Source organism: Hippocampus comes, unplaced genomic scaffold (assembly GCF_001891065.2).
Source record: "Hippocampus comes isolate QL1 unplaced genomic scaffold, H_comes_QL1_v1.1 scaffold173, whole genome shotgun sequence".
Classification (NCBI taxonomy): Eukaryota; Metazoa; Chordata; class Actinopteri; order Syngnathiformes; family Syngnathidae; genus Hippocampus; species Hippocampus comes.
The window spans coordinates 103,876-120,703 of NW_017805223.1; the positions used below are offsets into that span (position 1 = coordinate 103,876).

The 16,828-nt window shown below is 47.9% G+C and overlaps 1 protein-coding gene across 2 annotated transcripts in view; it reads right to left on the minus strand.

Annotated features, from left to right (window-relative positions):
• col5a2a (collagen, type V, alpha 2a) overlaps positions 1–3,707 on the minus strand; it is a 31,732-nt gene extending 28,025 nt beyond the window's left edge. For both annotated transcript variants that reach the window (XR_002168192.1, XM_019869232.1), the window contains exon 1: positions 3,397–3,707. Coding sequence is in view for 1 of the 2 variants with exons in the window: in XM_019869232.1 (XP_019724791.1) it covers positions 3,397–3,481 (85 nt within the window). In the remaining variant the exon portion in view is untranslated. The remainder of the gene's footprint in view (positions 1–3,396) is intronic.
• Between the last annotated feature and the right edge of the window lie 13,121 nt (positions 3,708–16,828).

The window sequence follows — 16,828 nt, forward strand, 5'->3', positions numbered from 1 at the left end:
CCACCCCCACCACCTTATCCCTCCTCCCCTTCCCCGGGCCTCCATTTGCTGACTGCAATCCTTTTCATTCCTGAGTGGTTCCCATGAAGCCGCCGCGCTCGTCACGGCCGCAGCTCGCGTCGACCGATCGCTGGCGCCGCCGAGAGCTGCGACGCGACCCGTTGACGCGTTTGGGTGACGTGGCGCCTTTCGAACGGAGACCCCCCGACGTAAAAGTATGCACCGAGACCCCCTTCGAGACGCGTGAAAACGAGTCATGGCTGAAAAATGCAGCATGTGGTTCTAATGGAAGCCGTCTTGAGTTCTCCCGCTTGGACGCGATTGCTGGTGCAAAGCGGGCCGTTTTGTTGCCATGTCGCCGATGTGGCGAAAACAACTGGAAACAATCTGCGAGTCCAAGTGAGCTCATGCGCAGTTGCTTGATTTGGAAAAGCGGTTGCGAGCCTTTTGGCTGTTTCAGGTTTTTTCTCGGGCTGATTTTCAGGTAGCAGGTGATGCAAAGGAGGCCACGAGTTGAAGCCGCCACTTCGCTTTGTTTCTCGGAGACGGCGATAACAACCCCGGGGACAATTGGACCTGGTGCCATTAGCCTCTAGTGTTCGAATAGGAAAATAATTCAAATAAGCTACAAGTACCGCCTGTGTGGACTCTCTCTAGTGGTACGCAAAAGTTCCATCTAAACGTACACCTGGTCAGACTGCGCCTAAAAGCCGGCGCCGGGTTGACCCCGGGTCGAACGCGAAATGGGGTCAATTTGATCGGCTTGCAGCCAGGCGGAGTCTGAGCGTGGCGGATGTCACGTGTATCGTAGGTGGTTCATAAATATGTGAAGAGCGGGCATCAAACCTTGTGAATCACTGTGTAAATCAGTTCACAATCATAACAATAATGATTATATCAGATTTTTTTACATGGGTGGCACAGCCTGGAGGGGAGGCAGGTAAATGATCAGGTGCGGGAGGCAATCTCCTCTACACTGAAACAGAATGAGAAAAGCCACTTTGATTGGCTAAGACTGGAGTTGGCTGTGTCCACTCCCACAGCAGCGCAGACCTCCCCATGTGCAAAATTACCAACGCCGAGTTGAAGCCGGCTCCAAGGAGTCAGCCCACATCTTTGGCAACGTTGGGCATGATTGACTCGGTGATTGCCTTCCATTGGGCTCCCTTCTTGTCAGATGTGAAAATGATTCCGCTCACCCTGCGCTCAAGTGCTCTGAGAAGCTGCTAAATAAAACGCCGACTCTGTCGACTGGCGCCTCCTCACGTGCAGCCATGTTGTTCATGTCCGTCGGCTAGCAACAATGGATAAATATCAAATAACGTATACATTTCATTTGGTCGAGCTCTTTGATAAGCAAAAGGTCAATGGATATTGAAAAGTCGTTGATTTTACTGAAGTGGCATTTGGATGACGAGAAAATAAGTTTGTCCCCCAAATTTGCGGTGTCATTTATTTCCCGTGAGCTTTGAAGTCTTTAACGCGATGCCACTTCTCCACATGCCTTGCCGCAAAAGGAACAAAAAAAAAAAAAAACGCAACAACAACAAATGGCTCACGTGCACATCAAGTGTCCACACGTGTGTCGACACATCTGACTTTCATCCGGCGCTTCGTACGTGTACGTGATCTGAGCCTTCGAAGCATCTTGCTCACATTCCACCAGCTCCCTCGCAAATCTTTCCAGCAAACCCGTTGCCCTCCAGACAACTTTTCTTTTTTTTTTTTTTTTTTGCTGACTTTTCTGTCCAAATTGATTCGTACAGAGATGCAATAACTTTAGTCACGATTGATCCTGGTACGATATTAACAAGGTTGCCATCCCATAAAAAGCGTCCACCATTTAGAAGAGCCTCGACCAAAATAATGAAACACATTTTCCTTTCGGAGAAAAAAACAAAAAAAAAAAGGCATGAGGGAGATTTCCACGCTTCTGGCCACAAAGCAAATTTCCGCGCAACCATGACCAACAAGCAGAGACGGAGGCAGTTGTGCTACAACATTGGAAAAAGAACATAAAAGCGATCACGTCGGCTGTCTTTAATTCACTAAAATGTAAAGTCTCAACACAAATGGACATTGGTGCTTTTTATTATTTTTCCATGAAGGTGTTGCGTCATCACTTGGCCATACAAACATGCCCGTGGCCGTGCCTCCAAGAATATTTCCATTTCCACGTAGGTCAAGGCCCCAAAACGACCACTTTTCAGAAACAAATTGCTGAGCAAGAGCTTTCTGACACTTTCAACCGGTCAGGAATTTGTGCAAAGAGCAGACAAGAGGATGGATCACTTCAAAGAAATATTGAAACTGATCACTTTTAGAGGTTTTCCGCCGAAGAAAAATGACACAAAGGTTTTTGTGTTTCGGGTTCCAATTGGCAAACTTAAGAGGAGGATTTAATTGAAAAGCAATGTTGTCTCGTTTGATAGTCTACATTTACCACATGGTGGCGCTCTATCTGCCGTGTCCAACAACTTCACTGAAATCAACGCGTCAGCTTAATGAAAAGACTTCTTCAAGCAGCACAGTAGGAGCACTCAAATGAGCTCAGAGAGAGCAGTGACATCATCGGTGGCTGACGTCGGGAGATCGAATTCTCCGACTGACAAAAAAAAAAAAAAAAAAGAAAAGAAACAACGGGGGAAGTACAGGTCAACTAAAACAAGACCACTCAGGTGTTCCACCGTCTCGGACAGCCAGCTGAAGACTTTAGCAGCCGCCCCCCCCCTCCCCCCAAGTCCTCCCGGGCCTTCCTGTGACTCAGAGACTCCGTCAGGCAGGCTTGCTGCCCCCCTTCTCCCTGCTGCCCCCCCCTCGATTCTCAAGTCTCTTCACATCTGCCCCAAATTAACATAGCAGTGAGTCCGTATTCCCTCTCAGGCGCCTGAGCAATGAAATTGTCTTTGCAGATGTACAACGTCGCGCAACGCTGGTCGATTGCATGTCAGATTTGCGGTCAAACATCATGCAGCTTCCATTGGAAGTTGCGCAGGAGTCATGGAAAAGCGCAAATGTGCCTTTTTTTTTTTTCTCCCCGTCTTTGCACTTCTTTTCAATGCCTGAGGGTGACATCACTGGAAATCACTGACAGATGTCCGTCCGCATCTGCTCACATGCACCAAAGTGGGACCCTTCACTCCCATTCATTTGTTTCTCTTGTCCAACATGCAGGGGGGGAAAAAAAAAAAAAGCCAACAATCGTGCCAGTTTTGCGCACACAACTCGAGCCCGAGCATCTCTCGCAGCTGAGATGTCTCATTTCAAATGAAAACAAGCACACGCTCGCTGAGTTCAAAGAGCCACCAAAGAGCTTTTTCAGTCACACAGCAATCAGGCGTTCCAATAAACGGCAAAAAAAAAAGAGGAAGGACGGGAGAATGGGGGTCCACTTACCATCATCCTGGCTTGTAACAACCAAAACCTGAGCGATGGAGACCACCAAAAAAAGGAAAGTCCTTAAATGCGCAAAGTCCATCATGTCTACAAGAAAGACATGAGACTGCCTTGGGAACGAGAAGGGGGGAAAAGGGATGGAAAGAAAAAGAAGAGGGGAGAAAAAGTTCAGGTTATCACTGCATGAATAGCAACGAGCCTCTCCTTGTAAGCAGCAAGCAGACCCAGCCCAGACTGCCGGAGTGTTTCTCTTCTTCTTTTTTTTTTTTTTTTTTTTTCTTGGGTGTAGTTACAGCTTTAAATGAGAAGAATGCCGGCCAGCCTCATTTTCCTCCCCCTTTTTGTCAGCCCTCTCCCATCCCTCTCATAGTGGCTGCGAAAACTACACCCATGTTCGCGACTCCAGACGTTTTTTTTTTTTTTTTTTTTTTTTTTTTTGGTGCGAACACGTGCACCTTCACCCCTCATGACAATTTGTGCTTAAAATGGACCCTTTTAATCAGTAAGGAATCCATAGCACATAATAGTCACGATTATTTTTTTTTCTCAATATGAAACGTGTGCTGCATGGAGCAACGAAAGTGGTTCATGTCACTTATTAGTACATTAAAAGGCAACTACAGTCAAACCTCGGTTTTCGAACGTCTCTGTTCTCGATCAAATCGGTTTTCGACCAAAAATTTCGATTTTTTTACGGCTCGGATTACGACCGAAAATCGGTTCTCGACCAAACTGAGCGCACTTGAATGCGCCACTTGACTCCTCTCGCCTTCCTTACCCGAGGAAGTGACGCTTCCTCGTGTAGCGTTCCATTGTGAGCAGACGTGTTCAATAAAGATTTTTTTTTTTTTAAAAGAGCGTGGTTTCGGTTTTCAAACAAATCGGTTTTCGAACAGCCTTCTGGAACGGATTATGGTCGAAAACCGAGGTATGACTGTATATCCTACGAACTACCAATTAAGGAGTTTCTGAGATAGAAATAAGTCTTGGCACCTTTTAAGGTTCGTTTCTGACACATTCGGAGGCCTCAAGTGACCCGGTCACATTACGGCTGATCCCGACAAACAAATGTAAGCACACATGGAAGGTTTTCAAAAGGAATGATGGAGCCTACTTTGAATTCAGACTACCCGACAAAAACAAAGTGTCTCTCGCTGATGAAACCAAACTTATTTTGTCGTAAACGATAGACGTGTGACACAGAGGACAAAAAAGAGCACGTTCGTAACTGTGAAGGTTTAAAAGATGCGAGAAATTCTCACTCTTGCCAGAAGGAGCTTCTACACGAGACCAGACAAGAACTTTTTGATCGGAGTTAATGGGTGCACCAAAAAAACCGGCAGTGAGTGTTTTGTTATCTCTCCTCTGGGCGGTCATAAAACAAAGAATACAGTTTACAAGGCACCATCTTGTAACCAACACAGCAGACTATAAGAACTGCGCTTCCGTGCTGATCATCCGGGGCGTCGTTGAGTTGGACTGACAGAGGCAAACCTCGAACTGACAAGAGGTGCAATAAACACGTGGGTGGCCATCAGAGTAGGTGGTCAAGACGAAGGAATCCGGGGCAAAGTCCCCTCCTGACTTAAGAGGAATGGAGAAGTGGAATCTGCTTCCGATGACATGTTGACATGAGGAAACGCCAAATCTATTCATGACGTGCTCTGAACCTAAGACACCAAATTCCTTGTTTTAGTTGAAAATATTTCGAGAGTTAAGACATAAGCCGTTGATTGCGCCACCTGGACTGATGGGGCAGTTCTGGCAAGAATTTCACGGCTTGCGACCTTGACCTCGATTCCTCTTTGGTTGCATGACCGAATGCTGTTGAATTTGCTTTTCAAACTTACAAGGGAGACAAGCGGGACCTGACCAGAGGTGGGACGAAGTCACACGTTGTATGCGCGAGTCGGAAGCGGCTCTCCGGCGTTATCCTTCATGTTGAATGAAAGTCTCGTGTGACTGTGGCAAATATCAAGCAAGTCCAGTCAAGTTGCCGCGAAATCTCAAAACAAGTCGAGTCAAGACATTCGCTTGGGTGAAGGAAGCAAAATAAATGTGACGCCATCTTGAAAGCGCAGCTTTGCAAATGGAAACGGGCGAGACTGGTCAAGTCTTGTCATTCGAGTCTCAGTCAAGTCTCACGAATACCACATCTGTGTCGTCGAGTCTTTTCGGGAGTTTTCGACAAGCACATCCTGAAAATTGGAAACTCAAGTCTGACTCAGGTCAAGTCACGTGACTGGAGTCCCCCCACCTGGCTGGCGTCCTGACAACAACAATGGGCTTCTGTCGAGGGATCCACTGATTCATCTGACATCGATTCAAACAATACAAACGTCTCATCAAACACTTCTGGTTGCATGTTCTACACTTGTGCCCGTCGACAGGAAACTGTTTGCAGGACTGCCGTAAGATCGCGTGATGGTGCGTGAGTGGGTGTTTGTATCTAAAAAAAAAAAAAAGAGGAGGGGGTTGAAGCAAACTCCTGAGAATGACAGCTGTTTCTCTCGTCGGCCCAACCCACGGCGGCCAAAAGTGAGCCAACGCAGAGATCCTCCGGCGACAATCCTCCGGCGACAATCCTCTGGTGAAACATCAAGTGCGTTTTATTCTGGAGAAACGCCGCATCTCAAAAAGACTCAGTGCAGCTCTGCGAGGAGGGCCAACAAACTCACGTTAACAAAAAGAAAGCGGGAAAGTGCCGCCGGCATGGACGGCGCTCGACCGATTGAAGTTGACACCTTGTGCGTCCCAATCCATAGATGGGGCGGTTTCCACTCGCCTCAGGTCAAGTGTCTTTGTTGTCATGCTCAACGTTGCATTTCCACATCAATAACATGACCGAGTCGTCACCCTTCCATCCCCTGACTCCACCCCTCGCTTCACCCCCCCCCCCCCCCCCCCCCCCCCCCCACCCCCCCCCGCCCCGCCTCCATCCTCGTCCGCAGCCCCGTCACCTCTTGTCAAGACGACTGTAACCGGATCCCCGATAAGCTTCAACCTGTCTCGAGCTGCTCTGCACACACCACCGCCAAACCCCCGAGTGACAGATGACGACACCACCAACAACAACAAGCTCTTTGAATTGCACGGGGCGTACGACGACACGCCATACGTTCAATGAAGAAAAACAGCCATCAATCGCTTCACGAAAAACAACGATCGTCGGAGGACACCTGCGGATCAAATGTCCGGCGCCCATCCCCCCCCAAAATCCTACCGTTCAATCGAGCATTTCTCCAACATTTCCATCAAATTCAACATTGTAAAATGTTCAATCGAATATACGTACTGAAGACTATTGGGTAGCGATGCAAAGTATGTATTTGAAAACAGAAAAGGGTTCTCTGCGGAGCTTTTTGAGATGGGCCGGTCAGTGACGGAAAAAAATAAATACTGAGAACTGCCCCCTCCACTTCCCCCTAGTTGAATTGCATTCTAGTGGGACTTTTTGTGTGTGTGTGTGTGTGTGTGTGTGTGTAAGCTTCAAGAAGATAAGGGGGCAGAAACGAGGCAGCGAGAGGACCGACAAACGTCCGAGCAAAAGTCGCTGTTGAAAGACAGACAAAAAAGAACTTTTGCTGAGAACCCAAGGTGAGACGTGCACGCTCACATGCCGTGAGCTTCCTCAAATGGGAGCCCGGGTACGGTGAGCCTTGAATCAATGTCTCTGTTTTCATCGGAAAGAAGATGCAATCAGCACGGGAAGGCACCCGGACATGACCCAGTTTCACTAATTGCCCCAAAGCTTCTTTGGAAAACTTTTGCGACCCACGTCATGCCTACGGGCAGTCATTTCGGACTCAAATGACGTGTTTATGCAAAGGAGAGGAGCACAAAGTTCACGTCGACGGCCCGAGTCGGCCCCAGGACAGTCCAGAGAGTCAGCCATGAGCAGGAAGGAACTGGAACCACCTGCAACTGAATGTGATTGGCAAAAGCTCTGCTCCAATCCAGAAAAGAAATCCTACCAAAAGGGGACGGGGGTGGGGGGAAGGAGGGAGTCTGTTCCCTATCTGTTTGCTTGAGGCATGCGGGGGCCAGACTGCCGTGTTTAGCCCCGTTTTAAACAACTGCCTTTTCCAGCCGTGGTTGAAGGGATAGCCGATCGAACCATCGGTTACCTGGACCGTACTTCACTCCTGGTTTTGGTTGACAGTCACTATTCCAGCGGCCAAGACCAAATGAGTGGCAAGTCTGGTCAAAGGCACGCCGGCATGCGCTTGAGAGAATGTAAGCTGTGACTTCCTCCTGGAAACTCTGTGCCGTGTGTGCGCTCTCTTTCCCACTGGTGCGATCCTCCCTCCAACTTACATGCTACGCGCAGGTTCCACTGCCAAGGATGGGATTTCTGAACATGCAGGTTCTTTCCCCTCATCTGCTGGAGTCATCTACGCTCCCATTCGCCATCTTCCTTCGACGCAACAAGACATCCGAGGCCCATAAAATCGGGACACTCACAAAACACAACTTGGGGAAACGGGAAACGAGCAGTCACTTGGAATGTGCAACGCAAATCCAACATGTTTCCACTTGCGGGTCATAGTTTTGACACCAACCCCGTGGCTAGAGTGAACGTGTACATTCGGAGCCATTGGTGAAAACATCGTGACCTCAACCAACAAACAAAGCACTCGGGCCGCACGCCGCGGCTTTTGCACGAATGAGATGAGATGAGATGAGATGAGATGAGATGAGAATCAGACTTCAGATCCAATTCCATTGTTGGTTTTGGGCGGGGAGTCCCTTCAGTCCCCTCTCGAGCTGGTAGAAGGCATATGCCCGTTTAGCGTGAAGCCCGGAGATCGACTCGGCCCACTCGGTGAACCCTTTTGTTGTCTTGGGAATTATCTTGATGCCTGATCAAGGATTCCTCAATCAAAAAAGGGTTTCTGTAGACTTGGGAGCTCAGTTTTCCGATGGCATCTTGCGTTCAATCTTCAGTACAGAATAAGTAGCCCTTTCCCCGGAGAATCCATGCAAGGCCACAGCGAAGCATGACCTCCAAGGAGTTACACACATTGTCAGGGCGGTTCAGAATTGGATTCTTCCAACCTAGACTCAGATAAGGATGGACAAAAAGGTCTTGTGAATACAAAAAAAATCGCAAGACTGGTGACCATAAACCAGGAAATAAACCAAAAAACGCTTGCAAAGGCAAGGACAAATACAAACGAAATTTGCTTGGCATAAAAGGACAAAAAAACCCAAAGCGCGCACAATACAAACCGAGACGAGAATTGTCAACCAAAATCCTACTTTCATGGAACAAAGAAAATACGTGGCGAGAAATGACAAGGCATGAACATGAAGCGTTTAGCACACAGGTGTCAAAGTCAAGGCCCGGGGGCCAGATCCGGCCCGCCACACCATTGTATGTGGCCCGCGAAAGCAAATCAAGCGGGCCAAGTTCCATGATGCTTGCTGAAGTCTGAACCCAAATTTCAAATCGTCATATGTAATCCACAAAAACAGTCATTATTCTTGACTTCTGATTGAATTGAACTAGTTTATTCTTATTAATATATTGTTTCATCATTGTATTTGCGATATTTACTCCATGTACAGCACTTTGTGTACAGCGATGGTTGCTTAAAAAGGTGCTCTGTATAAATATAGTTGAGTTGAGTTGTACAAGTGAAATTGAATTTCACCTTCATACCGGCCCGCCAAGGGAAGATATAACCCCAAAGCGGCCCATGACAAAAAATGAGTTTGACACCCCTGGTTTAGCACATTCGAGCGCTTGGCTACAGTCGTGAGCAAGGCGAATTTTCCGACAGCGGTGGTCGGCGCAGCGTGGCTTTTTTAAAGACAATCGGTAACGAGACCAGATTCGTGCCGGGTGCTGCTCGTGGGGAAACGCACGACACAGATGAGCTTGTATGTCGGCACAATCCTTTTCTGGCCCAAAGCTTTGGACTTCAAGTGACTTTTTTTTTCAAGGTTTGTCTCATCAAACCATAAAACCTTGATGCTCCACTTCTGGAAGCCTGCGCTTCCGAGCAATTTCCAGCCTGCCCCTTCCCGTTCTTCGTTTGGCTAACAAGTGTTTTGCATCTTCTGGTGTTGCCTGTGTACTTTTGTTCAGGTCTCCGGGGGAAGAAGATGTCTTCATCCCATCGGAAGCACCAAATTCATATAATTGTTGCTCAAGGCGATCCGCTTCCTGTCCGTTTCTTTGGGTTAAAGTCTGAGCTTCCTCTTCTCCTTGAAATGGAGCGACACGGCCTTCTCCCGCTCACAAACTCATTTCAGTCAACTCCCATAAAAAGACATTTGCATGCAGCTCGCCCCTGTTTGCTTGGCCCCTTTCCCATTCCCAACGCTCGGAGCTTCATCTCGAACAGAGAGAACGTTAACAGAACAAGTCCCAGCATACTTCCCACTCACAGCAACAAATAGGAATGCCGGGTGACAAATGATAAAGCAAAGCCCGCCATAAGACCGCAGTCCTCGTTCACGGACTTGGGAAGCTCCTCCAAGCCAGAAGCAAATCGACATCGGAATGGATTTGCTCAGCAGTGAGGGAGGAAGAAGTGGGAAATGAGCAAAAGAGCCCACTGCTCCATTTTCGTGTCAAACTCATGACGCTAAGAGGTATTTTGTTTGCGATGACGAAAGTCGTAGCACTCCGGCGCATTACATTGAGAACTGCGTCTTCTCTTCCGCCCGTGCAACAACAATTAGGAAAGTGCAATTAGCGGAGGGTGCGGGTATTCCTGCTCTTTGGGTTGATGAGTGGATGAAAAGTATATGGCCAACTTGGTAGCACATCCAGTCATGGACCCGCCGGACAAACGGTTTGACGAATGTGTAAGCACGTGTAGGTTTGGCTTTACATGGTCGAGAGGAAATGATTTTCACCTTGTGGAAAAAGTGAGGCGCACTGTGGCCACAGAGCATGAGTCATCGGCCAGCTATCTTTTGAGATGGGGCGGGAGGGGGCGGGAGTCTTGCGCTGGCGAGCCGGACTTGTTTACTTTTCAGACAGAAGACTTGGGAGGCACCAGAAGGGAAGAAAGCGTGGGTCCAAACCAAAGTCCTTCCAGTGGCATCGTGTCGCACTGGAGGACTTTGCGAAAGCAACACGGTGACATTGCAGCTTTCAGTACATGCAGCTGAAATCTCGACTTGGTTGGATGCTTTGGCGTGGAACGCATGAACACCGTCCTCGTGTTGGAAGATGCCACCGTCCGACGAGCACGTTATGTATCGAGCTGGTCCCTTTGTGATACTTTGTGTCGTAAAACAAAAACATAGAAGGACAGCTTCCGAAATCCTGGAAGCCGGAACGGAAGCGCTTTCAAAGGATGAGGACGGGCGGGGACGGAGGACGATTCTTGTATGAATAAGGTTACCCAGGTCGCGGAGTGGCAAAATTAGGGTCAAGTGGCCATCTCAGCGGCGTACTCGTATGTCGACATGAGGCACAATCAAGCCAATCACAGACTGATTGTTTTCTTTTCATGGCTTAGGAGAGTTTTGTTTTTAACAACAATTCCTGTTGCCTTGCTCACAAGTCAACTTTGACGATGGTGCATCACAACCGCGGGTACAAGAGGCCACCATAAAGCAAGGACCACATGCACAATCCTTCCTCTGACTTTTTTTTTTTTAACACTCGCATCTGAAGGGCCTGGCGGCAAAATCTTCAACCTCGAGCGTAACAAAACCTGCCATCCAGTCTACCCGAATTTCAGCTTTCACTCACTTGAATTCAACCCCTTTCCCAAACACTCCAACGGCTTCTGCAACGAGAAACTGTGGCGCAACGCGGGTCCAATTAGTTGAAAATGGCGGCGTAGAAAAGGCAGAAGTCATGCGAGCTCTTTCAACCACAAACTTGGAAGCGATTCTGCAAACGGAGGCAGAAAAAGTCCAGGCCTCATGGAGCTTTAGCAATAACGGCGTCTCGTCTTACAGCGCATTGGGGATGAGCTCAAACCAAGTCTGCAAGTTTTGCTCATGTATGCACTGGATGTGCATTTCATGCAAAGGCTCCAGTTCACCGGAGGGAAAACAAATGACACAAAAACACACTGCAGTTTTTCAGGTGACTCAAAACGTGGCCAGGGACAAAATGGAGTCCTCGGCCGACGTCATGAATTTGTTGGTTGGCTCTTGTGTTCTTGATTTCCACAGCCAAGGGCGGGCGGCGGGCAGGCAGGTGGGGTGTTTGCGGGTGGGCTCATGACTGGCATATTCCAGTCACCTCTGCACATGGGCAGACTTCCGTGGTTTTGGGGTGGGGGGGGGAGATATCCTCAAGACCTAACTGGAATGTGGAGTTCATCACTGGTTGAGGTCTATCTGCCAAACAGTAAGATGTATAATTCTCTCAGGAAGGGTTCTTCAAATCCGCCATTGCTCAATGCAAAAATACAAAGCGGCTTCTGTACAAAAAACCCATTGGCAGAGACTCAAAAACAAAGTTGAAACGGCTTCCGAGCCACTGCATGCTTGTTAATCCAAAAGGATATCGAGCAATTTGACATTGATCTCGTCCGCCCCCGCAATCTCGTCTGCCTCAACAACGGTACACACATACCAATGTTTGAACGGAAATGGCCTTTGTCTCCTGTTCAGACCACCATGCGGGTCTGAAAGCTACGTTGGTCATAAAACCGAGTGATCGGGAAGCAAACCCGTCCTCCTGCAGGTACTGTTGCAAATAGCTGCGAGATGAGTCATGACAGGTCCTCGCAGAGGCATTCGCTTCACCCCGCTGGGGTGCAGTTGCCACAGGTAAGCGGTGTGAGCAGCGCCTGCACTGACGGATGTGTGCAGCTTATCGTTTTAGTTTCACTGGTGTGGCACTGACAGTTGACAATAATTCATGGAGCTCGGCTCCCTGTTAGGACTTGTTAGCCGCTAAAGGAAAAGCTAACGTGAGTTGAAGTAGCACATTAGCTTGTTCGGTTTCAATAGCTGCATTTCATTTTATTTATTTATTTTGAAGTCAGGGGTTTCGCACTGCAGTGGCTGTTTTAGAGAGCCCCGTTGTTGTGGCGCGGAAAAGCCCCCCTGTCAAGATATGCGCCACGCACCTTTTCACGGTATTTGCCTCGTGCTTCTGAACACTCTTCTCGGTGGTGTGTCGAATTTAAAATACTTTTCACTGAACAGGGTCTTTGATCTTCAGCTACAAAACAGAATGCTTGCACGAATATACAGCCCAATGTATAGCGGACACTGAACTGTCAACAGTGATTAAGAGCAAATGCTATCGCGGCTGTATCGCTTCAAGTGGGCTTCGCTCTGCACCGACCGTCCGCTGAAGCTGAAGTCAAACAATGAGCTCATTGCTTCGAGCCGCTCACCACATTAGACTGGGAAGGCAGAGTCATTAGCGCTGTTTCCTGTCGATGCAACTGGCCTGGAATCCCCCAGACTGCTCAGATGGAATCGCTTTAACCCTTCAAACCGCTGAGTCATGCCCCCGAGCGGTGGCCGAATGCGAGCCCAATGTCGTGGAGATCCACACGCCCGCAATTCAACTCCTTGTTTAGCTTTGCTCAGCCACAACCGGTCACAAACACAAAAACTCATCCGGACGCAGGGAAGGCTCGCCGATGTTTACGCTGGCCCTCGCTCGCGGCTGTCCAAATTTTCCCTTCATAGAATCGCGTCCGGTTTCCTCACATCTATGACAGTCCCACTCGGGATTACAACTTAGTCACGTTTACATTGTGGATCGATCGCAAACACAAACTCTCATCCGGACGCAGGGAAGGCTCGCCGCTGTTTACGCTGGTCCTCGCTCTCGCAGCTGCCCAAATTGTCCCTTCATAGAATCGCATCCGGTTTCCTCACATCTATGACACTCCCGCTCGGGATTACAACTTAGTCACGTTTACATTGTGGAACTGTTCCTTCAAGAAGTTCAAATCAGTTGAGGTGAGCTCCCGCGTGTTGGGCTCTTCATCATTCGAACACTCGTGTTCTCCGGCTTGCCAACTTCTCTTCAAAATGTCTGCTTTGGCTTCGGCCTGCGCCGTTTTGCAGCACGGGCATGTTGACTTTCAACATATTAGCTTCCAACGGTTTCGCTCTGAAATCTGGACGAGCATTGGCAAAAGCTCCGCCTAAATGACCCAAAACTGGCTTTCAAATGGAATGAGATGAAGCTCCCTTTCCTGCATTGGACTGATGGGGCTTCCACTTGGGCTCATCCATCAGGTGAACGCACACATCGCTTTTCTGTACATTTCAAAAGCTGCGAGTTCCAACCGGCCCCAATTGATTGATAGACACTTCTACCTGATAAGAGCGATGTAATTTCACACACAGCCCTGAATCAAGGGTGGTGAAAGTTGAATTAACTCATTCAAAGCCAAGACGTAAAAATACGTTTGGAAAAAGACAATCATGTGGTGCCAAAATGAATCGATAAGCTGTGGGTGTTCGTTTTTTTTTTGACGTAAAAATACGTTTGGAAAAAGAATAGATAAGCTGTGGGTGTTCATTTTTTTTCATTTCAAAAAATGGATGACATGATCTTTGCGCACCTCTTCAGTCAGTGTCGAGGCTGTGGGAATGATTTCAGTATGATGAATCACCACTAGATGGCATGTGTGGCTTTGACAGATCTTAGTCGCACGGTGTGAGTGGGTGTGGCACGATGATCATACGTCATGAGGTGACGTGGGGAAGAACAGTCAGATCTTAGTCACGCACGGTGTGAGTGGGTGTGGCACGGTGATCATACGTCATGAGGTGACGTGGGGAAGAACAGGGATCAATACCGGCAGCTAGCTCTACAACAGAGTTTTTTCTTAAGCAAAAAAAGAGAATCAAGTCCCATCGTCCCCCTTGACGAACACGCACATACGCACGCAGGCAGGCACACAAACACACGCGCACACACAAAGTTCAGGGTGAAAACTTTTGGTCGGTCGCATACTTTGCAGCGACAGAACTCCCATTTTCTGTAGGCCTTGAAAAATGAGTCAACATGGTGAAAAATGGCCGGCCCCGGCTCTCCCAATTTGAGAAAAAGGGCCGGCATTAAATGAGTTTGAAAGAGAATTTCAAAGCAGCCCATACCATCGTTCTCGACAATAGAAAAGCTCAGCGGCCAAATGTTCCCAGAGCCTGCGAGAGCGTTTGGCGCGGGCCAGTGTTGAACCTTCGGCTCGGTCCAAACATTTTCATGAGAAACAGCTGCCGGCGTCTTCGGGGTGCCAGCTAATCAAACCAGCTCGCTGAGAACCACACGAAAAGGAAGCCACGCCATCGACTCAGAGCCGTAGGGAAGAAAGTCTGGACGCTGACGATGCACGGAGGCCATTTTGTAACCCAGTGAGACACAACATTACATTACGATGCAATGCAAAACGTAATTGGCCATTTCCAAAACTGACCTTCGGGAAAACATATTCATTTCTACGGAAACCTCGTAGCCTATACTAGAGGGATTTGATTTTAATCTGAGATTATCCTCATGGCCGGTTACGGGATCGGAAGAGACAAAAAGCATCAGAAGGGAGGGAGCGTGGCTGCACTGGCAAAAAAAAAAAAAAAAGGGCCATTTTTGACACCAAACAAATTCATCGTTCATTGTGTTCGAAGAAATCGCGCTATATTGCGTTGAATAAATATTTAGGTTCGCCTGCCAGAGGCACTCGATCAATATATGAACTGCGGTTGACTGTTGTGGTTTGTTTCACGTTGTGTCGTCATCTGTTGACGTTGAAAAAAGTCACGAGCCTGTGCTGACAAAGTAAGTACAGACAGGAAGTAAATGTCAAAAAAGTCATCGGAAAAAAGAAATACTCACGTTAAGTACGGATGGCTGAAAAATGCACAGGAGGGCACTAGTGAAGTATTTGTCCGACCAAGATCTCCAGAACCGGAAGTGGTTTTAAAATGAACAGCACATGGTCCAATGACTCGGTTCTTTTTTTTTTTTTTTTTTTTTGCCAGCTAAAGAATTGCTCTTGTCGACGGAAATTGGCAACGGAGTCTTATTCTAGTTTGAAAAAAAAAAACAGTGACAGGAAAACGTGGCTCCCATCTGGATGGCGATCCAGCTGGGGATGGAGTGTGTGTTTGCTCTGCTTTTAAACACCGCCAGGCTTTGAACAATAACACTTGTTTTCCACACCAACGGACATGTCATGCAAAACCTACATTGGTGGTTAGAGGTTGTTGTTGTTGTTGTTGTTGTTGTTGTTGTTGTTTCAAAGTGTGTACTTCCAGGAATTCTGTCGAAATTCTTCGCGGTGCAGGACTGCAGATTCGATGAAACATTTTCAGTTTAAATCTATTTCTGAAGTTAGGCTGACCTCCAGTGGAAGCATAAGGAACTGTCATATGTCTGTGTCCATTTTTTGCTTGTTTCATGACATGGCACACATCTGCACAGTCATTGTGTTTCAATCGGTGGCTTGATGATGAAGTGCTGCCGTCACCGGTGGGAATAAAGTGTCGCTTTGTTGTTTTGTCATCACATGAATGAAGCTCTCGCTTGACATTCACTTGTGCGGCTCTCCGCTTGAAATGTACCAGTTTGGTGTTGGCGGAGCTCGGAGGTAGCAAAGAGGCGAGCGGCGACTTGTTTCTCAACACTCAGCATGAAGCGGACCCATCAGTAGATACAAATAACCTCCAAATTTGCCCAACAAGTAATCAAGTATTTGAACTCCGCTAACACAAATACTAGTCTTCGTTAAGAGCGCAGCTCTGCTTACCCGCTGTTTATGAGATGATAGTTTCGTTACTTGAAAAATGAATTGGGATATTGGTTGTCCATCCATTCTTTTTCTGAACTTCCTTCTCCTCGGGAGTGTCGCGGGCGTGCTGGAGCCCATCCCAGCTGACTTTGGGCAGTCGGGGGGCGGGCGGGGGGACACTCTGATCTTGAATTTTTTCGTTTTTTTTTTTTTGTCCCCCAAAGTTTCGATTTTTTTTTTTTTTTTGCCTGAATACTTGGATGTATGAAGAAAAAAATGTGTTCAGAAATTAAGAATTCAACCTGCGATGGGATGTACAGAGCCGAATTTCATAAACATCCAACATGGCGGCTTGGTGAGCATGAAATAAGCAGTTGTTGACGTTTGTTATGATGCCGTCGTCGTTCTGATGCACTCGAGTATTTTGTGCTGTCGTGTACTTGCATGCATGTTGTCGAGCAGGTTGTGCTCCATAGTCACGTGGTCACGAGGAGAATCTTTTTTTATTTATTTATTTTTTTTTTGCAAACCCATCCAACAACAGCCGCGTGCACGGAGGAGATTTTTCGGAGCAGGACCGCTCCATCCTTAAATTTCCGTTTTCCTCCGGATTGGCCCGCAACGACCCCAGGTTTGAAGGCGAACGCATCTTGTCGTGTTTTGGCTTGTGTGCACGCTGGACGATCTTTACAATGCTGAGTCGCGCTTTTTTTTTCCCCCTCCGTGCACAGGAAGGGGTGGCGGGGGCCGGG